Raw genomic sequence first — 16,939 nt, forward strand, 5'->3', positions numbered from 1 at the left:
TATACCTACAGTGGTGACATAGAAAAAGAGACAGGCACAGGTAAAATAAAAAAAACCCTCACTGTTCACATGTCAGGTGAACAGCGCTCTGACACATGCTTGATGAGACAAAGGTTCATAGCTGGATATTGAAGTATTGAAGAGTGAGATGTTGTTGTGGTTGGTCTTGTGATCATGCCTGCGTGAGTTAGTATGTGTTATGGCTGTTTCCAAATAGGACTTTTTTCATGTCAGGAATTTACCACTCATTACTGTACATTGAGTGTGACAGTCAAATAAGCCTAGTTTCCTTGCTCAACTTGCAGCTATATAACTAATTGTGTGTGTGTGTGTGTGTGTGTGTGTGTGTGTGTGTGTGTGTGTTTGCAGGAGAACCTGTTACAATCTGTGTTACCAGTCTACATCTCTATGAAGATGAAGCTTGCAATCATGGAGCGCTTGCAAGACTGTAAAGACAAAGAAGAACAACAGCGACTGGTCAAAGATAACAACTTCCACAGTCTTTATGTCAAGAGGCATGAGAATGTCAGGTACAACCACAAACCACCTCAAAATACATTGAAAGACAGATTTTAGATGTATTGATCATTAGAGAGCCCTTGTTATAAAGAATCACCCCAATGTGGACGCCTTATTCTACTAGCCCTACCATGCACTGAGGGGATGGTCAACCTGGATCTTGGACAGCAGCTTTAAGGAGATATTTTTTAGTCTTGCGCTTTGAGCTTTTAATTCTTTAGGCTTGCTAGTTCTTGCAAGTTCTGATTTAATATCCCTGTCTACTTTGTCTGTATTGGCAGTTTTGTAAATCCTCAGGGAAACTTAGACTTATACGTGCACATTGCTTCATAATACGTAGATGAGCCACAAAAGCAAAAAAAAAAAAAGGCACATAAAAAGCAGATTTCTCTGACCACCTCTCGTAACGATGGAGATTAGTACGTCTGTTTGTTTTCAGAGCAGTGACCCAGTTGCAGCTCTTTTGTTTTATGAGGGTTTCATTAATTTAGCAAGTGCTGACAGATATTGGGTCAGCTTAATATGAACTTTGGCAGATGGCTCACCAGCTCATTTTTTTTTTTTTTTTTTTTTTAATTTTTTGTGGACAGATGTGGGCAAGACACAGCCTCTGCCTCACCTCAATAAGGGAAATGCATTATAGTTTTTCCTAAGAGGAAAATGAAATCACTGGGAAAAAGCTTAGTTGTGGCCTCTTGAGCTTTCTAAGTTTTTTTCTAATTTAATTTAATTTAAAAAAAACCAAAACATATCAGTTCCACTGGTTGGCACACTGGTTTGTAAGGTGCAATTTTAGTTTTGATCAGTTGAATTTAAAGATGTAATATTGCCATAAAATGAAACTGAAATGTATACAGAAAATGGGCTGTTAATATCCACTGAGGTAACCTTGTCTTTCAGAAGGTTTAGACACTTAACTTGTAGTGCTAATCAAGAGGTCATTGTGACGACATCAGCCACGTTCATTTAGTAAGAAGGTGTTGAATGATAGGCTGCAACCCTGACCTATCCCTATAATTACACCAGTCAGACCAGTCATTAGCTGTGTTGTCTGTCTCATGAAGCACCTGGCCGTTCTCAGTCAGGCAGTGAAACAGGTGCAAGGTTTGTGTCCCTCTGCTGGTCAGCAGACAGGCAGTTGTGCCAGCCAGTGCCAGCAATAAGCCCCAGTTAGATGTGGTCCTTACAAGTAAAATGCATCCAACAGCCTACATATGGTGCTCTGTTGATCATCATATGACCCACAGTTTGATATGATATGATTCTTGTCTCAAAGTCAAATTTAATATATATCCCACTATGTTGTAATTTACATGCACAGCATTCATCACACTTGCTGACATGTCCTGCAGCTCACTGAGATGAGCATGATGTTTACTGAGGCTTACATTGCAATGGTTTGGATTTCAGTCCCCACTGTAGCTAGACATGCTAAGACAGGGAGGCCGGTCAGGTGCTCTGTGCATGTTGGGCTTTTGCCAAACTTCCAGCCGGTGGGTCTTTCAGAGGTCGGTTGAGATATCAGTGTGTTCCCCTATGGTGTGCTGACCAGCAGCTTTAATGATGCCTAGCCTATGATTCAGCATCAGACCAGACAGGCTTCTTAATCAGTCACTGATCAGGTCTAGTGGAGGTTAATGGGAGGTGGTCAAGAGCTTTTTTTTTTCGTATTCAAGTCCATTCCATTTCAGGGATATAATAGTTGTAATAGGTCATAATGGGCCAACAAGGCTCTGCAGAGAAAATCAGACCCAAATTTGGAGGACACAAATGGTGAGAGCTTCATAGTACTGAGTATGCTCCAGTCCATACCACACTGCTAACAGTGAATCTGTGTGGTCCATATCAGTGTGTAAAGTTGACAGATTGAAAAAGCCTCTCGTCATGAAAATTACACAGTATTATAGATAGAGAGAAGTTACATGACTACTGTATATTGCCGCTGCTCACCAGTTACCCATTGTGCTGAAGTGTGTCGTCATAAATCACACCTGAAAGCACACTTTGGTCGCTGTGAGGTCCCTTTTTGTGGAGAGGTGCAGAGTCAGCTAAGCCTGCTGGTTTTCTGCAGGACTCACCTTCGTGGTTGTAGACTTTAAAGGATGCTGTAGTCACTGTGGTTTTTCTAGATTCCATTATAACCACTGTAACAAATGCTACGTGCAAGACGTGGTATTTTACAGGCAATTCGCAATTGGCATAGGAAAACCCATAGAAGGGGAGCAGACTTAAGTGCCGTGTGCAAAGCACAAACCAACAAGCCACTGATATTTGACAAGTAAATTTAAACTTAGACAAAAGAGGACAAGACATGCACGTCAGTTTCTGGTTAGAGGCCACCTCCTGCTGGGTCTGAGTGTTGGTTAAGTGGTGTTGTAAGCCACAGTAGTAGCGGATAGCCCCAGATCACCTAAATTAAAAGGTGAATTTAGTGGTCAAGGGCAATATTAAATTTTGATCATTCCTAAGAACAAGCAGGAAGTACACAAGTGTTGATGAATGCCACAAAAGTTCTTAAATTGTTCCCACACACAATTTAAGATCAAATCTGTGCACACACACGATTCATACATTAGGCCCATTTTTCTTTTTATTGTGTTTGTGTGTTAAACTCTCATTGTATTTTTTATTTCTTTCAGTATTCTTTATGCTGACATTGTCGGCTTCACCCGATTGGCCAGTGACTGTTCTCCCAAAGAGCTTGTCATTATGCTCAATGAATTGTTTGGCAAGTTTGACCAAATTGCCAAGGTGAGTCATCATCTAGAATTTCTTGACATTGTTATTATGAACAACACTGACCTCTAAGTTTAGCTCTCCAGGAGATTGTAGCATTAATAATGTGAGGATTAGAGTAGTGAGGTGTCAGACTGGACGATTTCTGCTGAACCTCATACAGGCTGGGAAAATTGTTGAGCAACAGTTCAACAAGGAAACACTCTCCTCTTATCAAGCCACAACCAAGGCACTTAAACCTCAGTAATACAAGACTGTGGTTGTATCGATTGGCTCCCATGTGTTGGCATGTGTACACTCATATCCTGTCTATCTGCTTACCCACATATTATGCAACCAGGAGGCTATTTTGAATATTTGCCTGGTTGCATAAAAACAGACAAATAAGCAGGTCTCTCCTCTCATTCTTATTTCTTTTAGGAAAACGAATGCATGAGAATCAAGATCCTTGGAGACTGTTACTACTGTGTGTCAGGACTGCCGGTTTCTCTGCCGAAACATGCCAAGAACTGCGTCAAAATGGGCCTGGACATGTGTGAAGCCATCAAGTGAGTTTGTGCCAACTATCACCTTCACCCTAATTGAAACATATAGTGTCTTTTGATTTAACTCTTAAGAGATGTGATAAGCACACTTAGTTTTGAGATGAATTATGTAAATAAAGTGTGTTAAAAAGCCATCTGTGCGACCTCTCAGAGAAGAGTTTGCTATATCTGTAATGTTGGACTGTAAGGTGAATCATTCGCAGCCATTTCAGAAACAGTTTGATCATAAATGTAGAAAAAAACATGTCATGTTACAGTGGAAACAGACAACTTTTTAAACTTCCCCCTAGTGTTTCCATGTGGTATTATTATTGGCGGCGCTCTTGCAAAGACAACCGGATCGCTTTCTGTTTTTTCTCTGAGCCTAGCAACTACCAAAGTTTCCACAGTTACATTGATTATTCCACCGTCCCCAATTTCTGCTACTGGGGATAGTAACTGCAAAAGAGCCTACATTGACACTGTAGCCGAAGTCATGAGTTGTGCCTATACTTATGTGTGTTATTATTAAAAATAATATCACAGACGCTCCGGAGTCTGAACCAAGAAGGCAAACTCTTTTTCCTTCCCCTTCACAGTAACAGCCCCAGACATATACACTGCATCACCACTTACCAGAGGGAACATAAACTCACTTAGAACATTTTGCTAAGAGGCAGCCAAATAGCTTAATACTTTTTGGAACTTGTTGAAATGAAAGAGCTATCCTCCTTCTCTTCCAGTTGTGCCATGGTTGAAGCACTTTCTTTGTAGCACAAATCGAGCCTTCATTTTCCTGGGAGATTGTACCTGGTAGCAGACAGAATTGCATAGCAAAAGTGAGGGTTATATGAAATCAATCTTAATGTCAGTGGTGTCATAATTTTGTAACCATTACATTGTGCAATCAACATTTAATTAATAATGCTAAGTTTAAGTAAAAACCTTGTCTGTTTACACTTAAAAGTGTGTTTTAAAACAGCAGGAAGCTCTGAGTGAATGCTGACTGTGCTCCAGTGGGTGATTTTTTTTGTCAGGTGTCGAGTAGGACTGTTAGAGACAGACAACATAGACGCGTATGATGTCATTCTCAGACTGTTTATATGACCTAAAAGACACTGTTCTGTATATAGAAATAACTGTCAACAACAATGAGTTTAAGTATTGCTGTGACATTCCTCCAGGCAGGTACGGGAGGCCACCGGAGTGGATATTAACATGAGAGTGGGCGTGCACTCAGGCAACGTGCTCTGTGGTGTCATCGGCCTTCGCAAGTGGCAGTTTGACGTGTGGTCACATGATGTCACGCTGGCCAATCACATGGAGTCAGGAGGCCTTCCAGGGTAGGTTGCAGTACTTTTGTATCATGAATTTCATTTCATATACACATTTATGTATCATATGGTCATATTGCCTTACAAAAGTATAGACCTGTGACAAAGTAAAGGGAAAACCAATGTAAAGTTTCTTAGTAAGGTGCTGGGCTGCCATGTGCTACCAGGATAAGTTTAATGCTTCTTTGCATTGATGCTCCAACTCTCTGGATTTCTACTGAAGACGGTAGAGAAGATCTCTACGGAAGAATATCATTCTGTCATAAGATATTCCTTCATTTGGTGTTTTGATGATGGTGGGGGAGAGTGCTGTCTAACATGTTGGTCCCAAATCTCAGATAGGTGTTCCACTCTGTTGTGATCTGGTTAATGACTTATACATGCCACCACAGAGTACGATTGGATGTTAACTGTTTAATTTGTTTTGTTTTTACTCATTTATTCAGGTTTTCCTTTAATTTGTCACTTGTCTGTAGATGTTGCCTGTTACCATGAAACATCAAAGCTATGCAAATCTATCCTGACTAGATGGTAGATGACCATACACGTTATTTTAAAGACCTGTGATTAGTTTACTTTTAACATCAGGAATCTAAAAGGCCAGTCCATCAAATGCTAGCTGATATCTTTGAATTTAGGTAAAGAAGTTAATTTGACAAATATAAATATTATATAGAAATATTGCAACATTTATCATGTTAAGGTCCAGATCTTGAAAATACTACATGATGATTCATTTTGTTGCGCTCATGTTTGAATTCCATTATTTTTTGTAATGTTTTACCAGAGACCAACTGAAAATCATATGATGCAATATCAGCATTATAATTGGCTGTTACCTAACTCGAGTTGCAGAAAAAAAACAATACACTTTGTGCTTTAAGCAACAAAGTGTCACACAGTTAAATGTTGAGGTTCAGTTACTTGTGGGGGTGATACATAATACAACTCTGATAAAAATGAATTGCATAAAACCAATTCCATTATAACATTTTACACGTCTCTTGCCTTAGTGTAACCCTAGATACTCAATATTTCTTTTTTCTTAACAAGATTTTGTAAATGTTCTCTTTGACAAGGATGGCTGTCTTTTTTTGAAGTAAAAATATTAATATTTCTCCACTTCCTTAATCAAACAATTAAATTGTCTTCTATACAAAAAGTAAAATTTATCAAAGGGAGCAGTCACAATGGTGAATCCAAAAGTGTAACTGCAACAAATAAGCACCACTGACTAATCTCACATACTCCATGCTAAGACTTTCCGTCTTTCTGTTGCTCTTTCCTCACTCGGTCAGACGTGTCCACATCACAGAGGCGACTCTGAAGCACCTGAACAAGGCTTACGAAGTGGAAGACGGCAATGGCCATCTCAGGGACCCCTATCTGAAAGAGCTCAACGTCCAGACCTACCTGGTTATTGATCCACGGGTGAGTTCTTTATTAATCTTTCTCCAAAATAAACATAGTAAGGGAAAGAATGAGGAACATGTTGCATTTGAAAGCACCTGCTCTTATAAATATTTACTGGGTTAATTATATTAAGAGAAAAAAATAATTTAACTTGTTTTTCCATAGTAGTTGCTATTGCTATGCTCCTGAGATGAACCATGAGGTGTACAAGAAAATTTCTTTTTTCCTGGATATCTAAACTCATTGGATACTGAAAGGATTCATACACACCATTACTGCAGAAATGGTTTTTCTGCCATTTAGGGGTTTTTTTTTTGTTTTGTTTTGTTTGTTTGTTTTTGGCAAAACACTTTAGTTATCACTCTGCCGATAAATTCCCCCCACACCAGATTTGGTACACTAAACTCTTCCGATGCAATGTGCACTTATAACCAAATTTAGGTGACCCATGCACATATCAGCTCTGAGCAGTCCTGCAGGATTGGATGGAATTCAGTTCAAAACTCTTGAAGAACTTGATCCAGGTCCAGGTTGAAAAATGTTCATACCAAATTTAGAGCTTGCACAGCCTCAGTGGGGCTATGCCGTCCCTGAGTGCTCTCGAATAACCTTAAGGATTTAGAAATGTTCTCACCCTAATTTCTGTTCCTCTGAGCTTTAACTTATGACCACAATGTACTCTAAATGTATTGTTGTTGTTTGTGTATTAAGTCTAAGGACCTGTCAACGAACAGCCGTACTGTGCCTAAACCTCGGGTGAATGATGGTCTGAAGATGAGAGCGTCAGTGCGTATGACCCGCTACCTGGAATCTTGGGGGGCTGTTAAACCCTTCGCCCACCTTCAGAGCCGAGAGGGCTTCACCCCAGACGCTATTGTTAATGGCAAGACACGCTTCAAGGTAAGCACATGGTTGTTGATATTGTTATTAAGGCAACAAGTACCCCTGTGCTGGAACCCACGTTTAGGAGTGCGCAGATACAAGTCATGGTCTTGCTGTGTTAATTATTTGATGTAAGATGTTAAAAGCTTTAGGCAAGTATGAGAGACTTTAAACTTGATTTCGATCAATGTTGTGATTTTCTGATTTTCTCATTTTGTGATGAATAACTGCACACAATGACATGGTTATCATGTTCTTGTGAGAGGTTCAAGTGTTTCTTAAATGAAAAAGTTGGATGTGTCTTAGTGGGTTTGGCCTTCAGCAATCACATTATCATGCATTCCTATTGGGTGAGTGCTGTCCCTGTGTTTTCCAGGACATCCCTTTACGAGCAGCCCCCAGCTCCAAGATCACTGAGAGGTAAGAGCAACTCTGAGCTGCTGCTGCAGCAGCTACTAAATGAAGTCATGTCCCCATTTGGTGAATATTATTTTTAACTGTATATTAAAATGTAACAGAGTGAGTGTGCTCACACTAATTCAGCCTGGAACTCTGCCTGTGTAACAACACTGTTGCTCAATAGCATCAAGTGTTTCCCATCAACTTTTGCTGCCAGGACTTTTCCATCTGTTCGTGGAATCTGAACCGGTCACGGCTCCATCACATTTCATTAACAATATTTTATAATACAGTATGTCCAAGTGTTTAGAAGGATAGTTTATTATCTTTCTGGCAGGCAATACATTATTTCCAGTGATCAGCTGTAGATCATCATGAGATTATCATAATGTGTAAGATGAATGCTTTTCATGAGAGCTTAGAAATTTTGATGGACTGATGTATTATGTATTGTGTATGTATTAAGGTGGTAATCACAGTCAAGAGTCAATGTCAGGCAAATTTTTTTGACTTACATGTCTTACACTTTTTCTATGTTATACTTTTCTCCCTTTTACTTAAAGGTTTTTATTTGGAAATGCTGGCAAGCACAAAATATGGTGAAAAATGTACTTATATTTCCATTTTTTAAATGGAAACATATCTACCACCCGCCCGCCTAAACACGGAGTCAACTTAGCTAAAAGAGCCTTGAAACATAGAAAACAAATAATGAAAAAATAAAAATATTTTAAACATTTGTAAACATTCAGTATCCAGTTGATGGACAGATCTATAATGATTTATAGTGAGCAGGCAGGATTTGGTGTTTTGGTATTTATGAGATAAAAGGTGTTCTGCCCTCTGAATTATTACTGATTGATTATTAAGTAGGTAAAAACTCATGAGCATCCCAGCGGAGATGATTATAGTCACATTGTTATTAAAATCAAACATTATTTGACCATAATTCAACATATTTTCCCAAAGCAAAAAGAGTATCAGAGTTTAGGCTCAGACATTTGCCAATAAAACATCATCACCATGAGTCTGCTTAGTACAGCGCCAGTGCTTTGGCAATCATTCCTGCAGAGTGGTGGGAGTGCTGAGCTCCATAACAAGCCCTTCCATTAGCTTCGAATAATACATAGACAAATTGATTATGGTTGTAGCTTATAATGGTTAATTCTCTCTGCCCGTCTGGCACAGGCAGTAAGCGTACGGGCAAATATTTAAAGTGTAGCAGCTGATTAGCGGACAGGACTCACCTACACAAACATTGTGGGCTGGAGTAATGTGATTAGAAAAGATAAGTGTGTGCCTAAAAGCACAAGCATTCCACCCTGTGAGAATGGAGATTTGTTTTATCTCAGAAATTGTTAATTTCATTCATGTATTCACAGTCCGCTGTAGCAGACGTAGCAGCTGGTGAACATGTCTGAGGCTAAAGTGACAGTAAAATGAGGTGCACTCACTTAAGCTTGATGACATTACATAGCAGGGTGGTTTTTTTGTGGTGGTGGTGGTGGTATGTATCTAGCGGTTATAAACTGTTATGGGTGGATTTTCACACCTATTTGATCAGTGGCCCTGTGTTTTGTTTTGTTTTTTGGCTCCCCACTGCTCTGTTGTGATGAATTTGTGTTTGTGTATTATGTGTTTGTTGGGCCCTGACAGCTTTGATGAGTCTCTAGAGGAACCGTTCTCCTTGCCTACCCCTTCGTTCAGCAGCTATAAGTGAGTTGGGCTTTCATGGCCCGCAAGGTCCTCATTCCCTCAGTGCAATAGTTCTCAACCTTTTGGCTTGTGACCTCTAAAAACAAACATAGCCACTTGTTTAATGTATAGATACAAAAGATGGTGAGCGTTCACATATTTTAAATAAATATTTCGAGTTTCTGCCATTGTTTTAAATGGCAGGTTAGTACCAAGAACAACAGAAAAGGAATATGAATATCCATTATAACAAATATAATTCACATCGACCTTTTAAATCGTTCTGTGAGACATTCCAAAGATTGTCTGCGTGATGCCCTGTCCTGCAGGGTGAGAACTATTGCCTTCACAGAGAGCCTTGCTGTCCTAACACTAACCTGAGCAGTGGTGTAATACTGTTCTTCTCTTGTTTCTCACTGCTGCCTCTTTGTAAAAGGGCAACAAATGATCTCAAAAACCACAAGAAACCCTGTAACTTCTGTTAGTGGACTGACATGCTCCTATTAACATTGATCACTGACTGGGGCTCATGTGTATCTGGGTCTGTGCATCTGTGTGAGTGTTTCCTTCCTGATGGAGTAGGGGTTTTCCAAGCAGAAGCACGGCAGAAACACTCCCGCTAAATCCCACACAGATCATCTAACACACAGCATTCTGCATCCGGCACAATCCTCCTACGAACCATATTTCTCTTTTCTCACTAATGCTCAGAATGGCATTAACCACGTTGCCTCCAAGCACAGCTAAACCGGACCTGAGTAACCTGCATGGCCTGATCTGGTTTCTCAGCATCTGTTCCAGTCAGCTTGAGTGTTTCAGTGTGTGTCTGTCTGCCTCGTCCTAATTGTCTCTGTGCTTTCCGGTGCAGGAACAAATCCCAGAAGAGTAAGTTTGATGAGGAGCTGCACAACGAGATGACTACCACCATAGATGAGCTCAGCAGCAAGTAGGTCAATTTTTCCGTGTCAAATCACGTTTTTGTCTTGTGGTATATTTTAGAAAATGATGTCACCCAAGTTACTAAAGGATAAAGGGTATGACTAAAGGATGAATTTGCATGTGGCAGAAAGATTTCAGCTACACTCTATGAGTTAACACACTTAACCGGTTTACACTTTGATGATAAAGTTAAAATAAAGTTTAAACTTAGACTATGTGATGAGTCTAAATGTAACAAACAATCAGAAAACAGTCAAAAGCAACAAGCACAATTTTTAATTGTATTTTAAATGCCACTGAAATGTGTGGCACTTTGAACTTCGCATTATAAACAATTTCATTCAGGGAATGTAATTGCATGAAATTATCATTTTATTAACAAGTGTAACTGACTAGTATCCCATCAACCATTACTGATGGTTTGCGGAATCTTTGAAATGTAGGCATGTCAATGTCACAGATTTCTGTTGTTGAGATTTGGCTCCAAGTTCTCAAATTTTAGTGTATGATATCAAGTAAAATTTGACCACTATCTTAGAGTTTTAGCCACGCTAATGCCGATGCTCTATGCATGGCAGTATTGGTTTGTCAGTTACTGATAGGTCAGTCCACCAGTACATCTTGATCCCAACTGAAATATGTCAGCAACTATAAAATAGATTGCCATTACATTTTGTGCATTCATAGTTACTAGATGATGAATCTTACTGACTTTGCCTCCAGTGCTACCATGAGGTTGACATTTGTGGTTTTGAATGAAATGTTTCAACAACTATTGGATACATTGTTTGGTAAATTTGTTACAAACATTCTCTCTCTCTTCCTCCCTTCCTCTCTCTCAGGCAGTGGTCTAAGTCTGAAGAGAATGGTGGTTTAAATGTGTGGTTTCTAAAGAAAGAGCTGGAAAAACAGGTTAGTTTAACACAAAGCTGTAAAAAAGACCATTAAAACCATTTACTGTAACAACTTTCCATTCAAACATCCTGGTGCTGTGATGTCTAAGGTTTCTTCTGTTTTTCCTCTTCTAAGTACCGAGCCCTGGACTTGCCAGTGTTCAAATACTATGTTGGCTGTGCCACCTTCATCTTCCTCTGCATTTTTTTGGTTCAGATGTTTGTCACAAAGCAGTGAGTATGCCTGGATTTTCCTCCGTTAATAAAGAATCAATCATCAAGTTGTCAGCAGCTATAATGTAGTCCATCTGGGAAGAAGAAACACTGTGAAGATAATATTTGAGGCTGGATCTTTGACACACTTTTCATCTCCCTCAGTCGACAGATGTTGGCGATGTCATTTGGAGTGTTGGTCTGTGTGCTGCTGCTGACCCTGGCCATCTGTTTTGCGGGTCACTTTCAGGTCAGTGTTAAGTCTTACATTGACGTTTAGATAATCAAGTGATTGAAGTTCAAGTTGCCGCTCTTTCGGGCTGTTTGTCCCAGTTAGCCTCAAGGTTTGTAGAAAGTGGGGGAAAGAAAGCCTCACAGGTGCAGCCAGTGTGTCCAACTTTTACAACAACCTCTCAACCCACATGGATGCAGGTCAAGCGTCAGTATGAAAGAGTTGTCATATGTCCAGCAACACTCGTTCTAGTCCCACATTGTGTAATGCTGGCTTGGCTCTGACTCACATTACATCTGTGTGACTCACAAGGGTTTTGCTCTAAAGTGTTATTCAATGACTTCAATTTCCTTGCACTTGAAAAGTGAAAAATAAGCGTGAAATTCTTTATAGATTATTATAATACTGTCGTATGAAGGCCACACAAGATGAATGCCAAAAAATGGCAAGCCTTCAGGAAGGATGTCATCTTACTCACCATCTCCTCCTTATTTGGCCTGTGCTATCCAACAAGCAGCTACTAACCTTGCACGAACATTGTTGTGGGAACTGCTATTTCCAAGGTCAAAAAATGAACCTTAACTTCTGGGAAAAAAAAAAAAAAAAAATGCATGCATTCTGGGTCAGGTGGTGTAATTTGGAAAACCATTTCTACAGTTCTTTTAAATTAAAAGCAGCAGGCTTTTATATTTAAAGAGAAACACTGAAACATTCTTCAGAAAAAAATGTAATCATACCATTACTTAAGGTTTCACCATGACCTTGCATTTTTTAGATAATGCAGAGCTTTTGGTAAGCAATGTAAGACAACATCAGTGTGTCCTAAGAGTGCTCTTGTTTTTCTGCATCTGAAGTAAGAGAAGAAAAGAATGATCAAGATATCAAACATTAGCTTGCAGCCAACTATGAGAGGTCCATAGGTCAAAAACACAAACACAATACCAAGGGGAGCAACTTTGCAAATAAAGGCAAAGGTGAAAAGGATGTGTGAACCTATGTGTGTGGTGTGTGTGCATACTGTATGTGTTTCACTGCCAGAATTAGTGTGTGTGTATGAGAATGGAAACATGGCTTGGAAGCTATCCCTTGCATTTACTGTGCTGTAGCTTTCTATAGCTGACCTACTGACTTGGTGGATGACACCTGACAGTTAGTCCTTGACAGGTCGGTTTTCTCCTCTCACACAGATTCCTTCACTGGAAATAGCCAGCGGTGACTCACTCACACATGATGTCTGGAGATGCATGACTATGTAAAAGCCACATGCTCCTCATACCTGTTTGATTCCATATTTCTCCAAACTTTTCTGTCTCCTCTGCAGCGCCTCTTTCCAGAGAAGCTGTCGAGGTGCCAGTGGCTGCCAGCTGTGTCGGAGGCAGTGGTAAAGCGGCCGTGTGTGCGCCTCCCACTGGCCACCATCACTGCTGCGGTCATCGTTATCTTGGCAGTTTTCAACCTGGTAAGTCTACGGAAGCCGAGAACAGCCGTCCTTGCAATTATATTTGTAATGCTGTTATTTCAAGATCACAAGTTAATTACTTTGTTATCTTGAGATAACAGAAGCTTGTTTTCTTGTGATAATGTGTTAATTTATGTCCATTCTTGAGAAACCAAAAGGCCCATCTTCTCAAGGTAAGATAGTTAATCACGAGAAAACAACTTAAGTTTCAATATGAGTGTGGTTCTTTTGATCACACATGATTTCAGCCTTCAAGATCGCTGCCTTGACTGTCCGGGAGGATTCATACCTGATACGTAACACTGCCTGTGTTAGCCCTCGATTGAAATGTAGTCTAATGCGATGACAAATAATGGATTGACAAGAGATCGTCTGAGCGTGCTGGCATGGCACTCTGGATCTCTGATAAACAGAAGTAATAAGAGACATCGATCATTTATTCTCATGATATAGGGTTGATTATCTTGTTATCTCTAAATTGTAAAGCCCATTTTCTCATGATAACGAAATAATGAACTTGTGATCTTGAGATAGTGACATAAAAAAAAAAAAAAAAAGCAAGCACAGTCATTCTTGGCTTCTGTGTAAGACTGCGCTCACATGTCGACAGCAATGAGAGGGTCATTATAGACTCTGCTATTTCTAGCTGTGCCACACTTCATTGCTGCCATACCGGACTTCAAAGCACGGTGTCCAGTGGTTGCCTGTCAGTCAAATGTTTTTATCCCTCTGCAGTGCTTCATCCAGACGCCACAGACAGAGTGTCCCACTGATATTGGTGACCTGCGTCACAATGATTCCCATGAGCAGGGATTAGAGGAAAGTCTCTTCTACCTGCCAGTGAGTGATGGATTTGTTAACCACAGACAATAATGAAATGGCATTATTTATTTTTTCATATCAGACTGGATTAAATAGTATTTGCAAATACTTCCGGTTTGTTTAATTGAGTACCAGAGAAGACATGATGCTTCACAGAGTTATACTTTACACAATTAAAAAAAAGTCATGATCTCTGCTTACAGTCACATAATAGTGTGTTATAAAACATTTTACCTATTGTTTTTATGCTGCTTATAAATGCCAAATAAGGGTTCTGAAATTAAATGATCAGATCTGTCGCTACTGTTGTTTGACTCTAATTCCTTGGCTTCCTCTCCCTCAGTATTCCGTGTACTGCTGCATCCTGTCACTCGTTGCATGTGGAGTCTTCCTCCGGGTGAGCTTTGAGCTCAAAGTGCTCTTCCTCACCCTGGCCTCCACCGCATACTACATCATCATCCTCAGCACCAAGAAGGAACTCTTTGTGGTCTACGGAAAGGTCCTCTGCTATCAGCAGCTCAAGGGCTGCAACTGCAGCAGGTGGGACTGAATGTAGAAAGCAAATGTGTCAGAGGAGTTTAGTGAGTACCACCTTATGATAACTTAACCAATCAGTGCTGGTGGTTATAGTCACAGTTCCATAAAGAGACATTATATTTATTCATAACAAAATTATGGTGCATAAAATGTGTAAATTGAAGCAAAGTGCAGCCATGAATGTTCTCGTTTGTCCTACAGCAACCGTGACGTCATCTTGAGCTTGATAGGGCTGGTGAAACACCCCCAGGTGATGAGCTGCATATATATCACCCTGTTTCTGGTCACAATGCTCATCATCTCACAACAGGTAATGACTGTCCTCACCTCAGTTTTACCCCTCACATCCCAAACTGAAAACATATTAGCAGATTAAAAGTATAAATGTGCAGATGGAGTCTGTATATTCGCATTCAGATCATTAAAGTATTTTGTGTGTTTGTTATTGTAAATTTATCTATGTCTTGAACATATTTATCTGTTCCTGCCATCCATCAGTTGTAAAACGCTAACAAGTATTCAAAATTTGGGAATAAATAAATCAACAAGGCTTCAAGATATCCAGGAAAAATCCATTGACATTTTTTAAAGTTGTGTTTTCCTTCATGTTCACTCATTGTGTTTCTGTCTGCTAGAATGAGTCCTGCTTTCGCCAGGACTTCCTGTTAAAGTATAAGAACCGCACAGAGCAGGATGAGATCGAGACCAGGGAGAACCTGAACCGCCTGCTGCTGGAGAATGTGCTGCCGGCCCACGTGGCAGCGCTCTTTGTTGGGGAGAATAAAAAGAATGAGGTGAGAGGCGGGGATCCCTGTTCATTATGTGCTGTGTGATTAGTGATAATATATTATTCAGCTCAGGAGGCGAGATGTTAACATTAATGGCGTCCTCCTCAGCTGAGCTGTAACGTTAGCTAGCTCAGTGGTGCTAAGTGAGCTAGCAGTAGATGCATACTTCCTTCTGCGCGGTGATACAGTTGACGGCTGTAGTTCGGTAGAAGGAAAATAGCTCCTACATGAAACTGCTCACACCATGTCTGTGGATTATCTTGAGTAACTGGGTCATGATTTCTGGAAAGAGACATAACTGTTGAGTTTTTCACATGTATTTTTGTGTGCGTGTGCTTTGAGCACCACAAGCCAAGTGCCATCTAGATCCATTATATACAAGAAAAAGCAGACATCTCTACAGCTGATGTCTCGCCAAAACAATCTATACTGATGAATAACACTTTTGTTAAGAGTAAAGATATGTAACTGTGAGTTGTTCTTGTATCATCAACAGTAGTAGTTACAGGAAGCCTGTCTGAAAACTTTATTTCAGTCTCCTCCTGAGTGAAACTATTGGCTGTGCTTTCTGAATTTTTTTGTTTTTTTATTTTCCCCTGACAGGACCTCTACTATAAGTCGTATGACTGCGTCTGTGTGATGTTTGCCTCAGTGCCAGATTTCAAAGAGTTTTACACTGAGTGTGATATCAACAAAGAGGGCCTGGAATGCCTCAGGCTCCTGAACGAGATCATCGCTGACTTTGACGAGGTCAGGAGGACAAAGAAGACTCTTGTATCCCCATCCCTCAGTTCATTACCAAGTGCATCTCTGTGATACAGATTTGTCTTTAAAGCCCCTAAACTGTTTTCAGTAGCTCTGTTTGTGCACTTATGCTGATTCTGAGTGTTAATGTGGACCCTGATGGGCAGAAACAGTATTATTATCTAAACTCATGCTGAAGAATAAGAGCTAAACATGGCAACAAGAATAAATACTGTAAATAAATAATGAAGGCAGGGATGTGGAAATTCCCTCTCAGCACCCTTTGTTTTTCTCTAACTTAACAGCTGCTGTCCAAACCGAAGTTCAGCGGTGTGGAGAAGATCAAGACAATTGGCAGCACTTACATGGCTGCTGCAGGGCTTAGTGGGACGCCTGGTCAGGAGAACAATCAGGTGGAGTAGCAACTGCTTCAGACCGGGGGTCATACTCGGGTCAAATCAGCTTTGTTAACTGTTTCTTAGCAAGTCATCACCCTGTCATAAAAACCATGAAGCTGGAAGCAGTCATAATGAGCTACAGTAGCAATCAAAATTATTCAACCCCCATTGCATATTAGGCTTATTGGCAAAATGTACAATTTCAGCTGTTTGCAATTAACACAGTAGACAAGAACAGTTGAAATAGTTTAATAAAACTAATATTACCATGGGTTTTATCCAAATTCAACGCAAAATGCTACTTTTAATCACTACTGCAGTCTTAAAATTATTCAACCCCCTGTTTCAAGCACACCTGGTGCAACTAATCAAGGGCTTCATTAGTTCAGGTGTGCTTGAGACAGAACACATA

At 40.1% G+C, this 16,939-nt stretch overlaps 1 protein-coding gene across 2 annotated transcripts in view; it reads left to right on the forward strand.

Annotated features, from left to right (window-relative positions):
* adcy7 (adenylate cyclase 7) overlaps positions 1 to 16,939 on the forward strand; it is a 73,892-nt gene that overhangs the window by 50,574 nt on the left and 6,379 nt on the right. The window contains exons 6-24 of one of the 2 annotated variants that reach the window (XM_049560355.1): positions 370 to 530; positions 3,159 to 3,270; positions 3,676 to 3,803; positions 4,964 to 5,122; positions 6,412 to 6,544; positions 7,238 to 7,426; positions 7,785 to 7,828; positions 9,464 to 9,523; positions 10,371 to 10,448; positions 11,284 to 11,353; positions 11,471 to 11,568; positions 11,713 to 11,797; positions 13,101 to 13,238; positions 13,974 to 14,078; positions 14,404 to 14,600; positions 14,799 to 14,907; positions 15,233 to 15,391; positions 15,989 to 16,135; positions 16,435 to 16,542. In XM_049560355.1, the coding sequence (XP_049416312.1) occupies positions 370 to 530; positions 3,159 to 3,270; positions 3,676 to 3,803; positions 4,964 to 5,122; positions 6,412 to 6,544; positions 7,238 to 7,426; positions 7,785 to 7,828; positions 9,464 to 9,523; positions 10,371 to 10,448; positions 11,284 to 11,353; positions 11,471 to 11,568; positions 11,713 to 11,797; positions 13,101 to 13,238; positions 13,974 to 14,078; positions 14,404 to 14,600; positions 14,799 to 14,907; positions 15,233 to 15,391; positions 15,989 to 16,135; positions 16,435 to 16,542 (2,280 nt within the window). The remainder of the gene's footprint in view (positions 1 to 369; positions 531 to 3,158; positions 3,271 to 3,675; positions 3,804 to 4,963; positions 5,123 to 6,411; positions 6,545 to 7,237; positions 7,427 to 7,784; positions 7,829 to 9,463; positions 9,524 to 10,370; positions 10,449 to 11,283; positions 11,354 to 11,470; positions 11,569 to 11,712; positions 11,798 to 13,100; positions 13,239 to 13,973; positions 14,079 to 14,403; positions 14,601 to 14,798; positions 14,908 to 15,232; positions 15,392 to 15,988; positions 16,136 to 16,434; positions 16,543 to 16,939) is intronic. The other variant, XM_049560360.1, reaches the window with a different exon arrangement.

Source organism: Epinephelus fuscoguttatus, linkage group LG2 (genome assembly GCF_011397635.1).
Source record: "Epinephelus fuscoguttatus linkage group LG2, E.fuscoguttatus.final_Chr_v1".
In the NCBI taxonomy this organism is placed as follows: Eukaryota; Metazoa; Chordata; class Actinopteri; order Perciformes; family Serranidae; genus Epinephelus; species Epinephelus fuscoguttatus.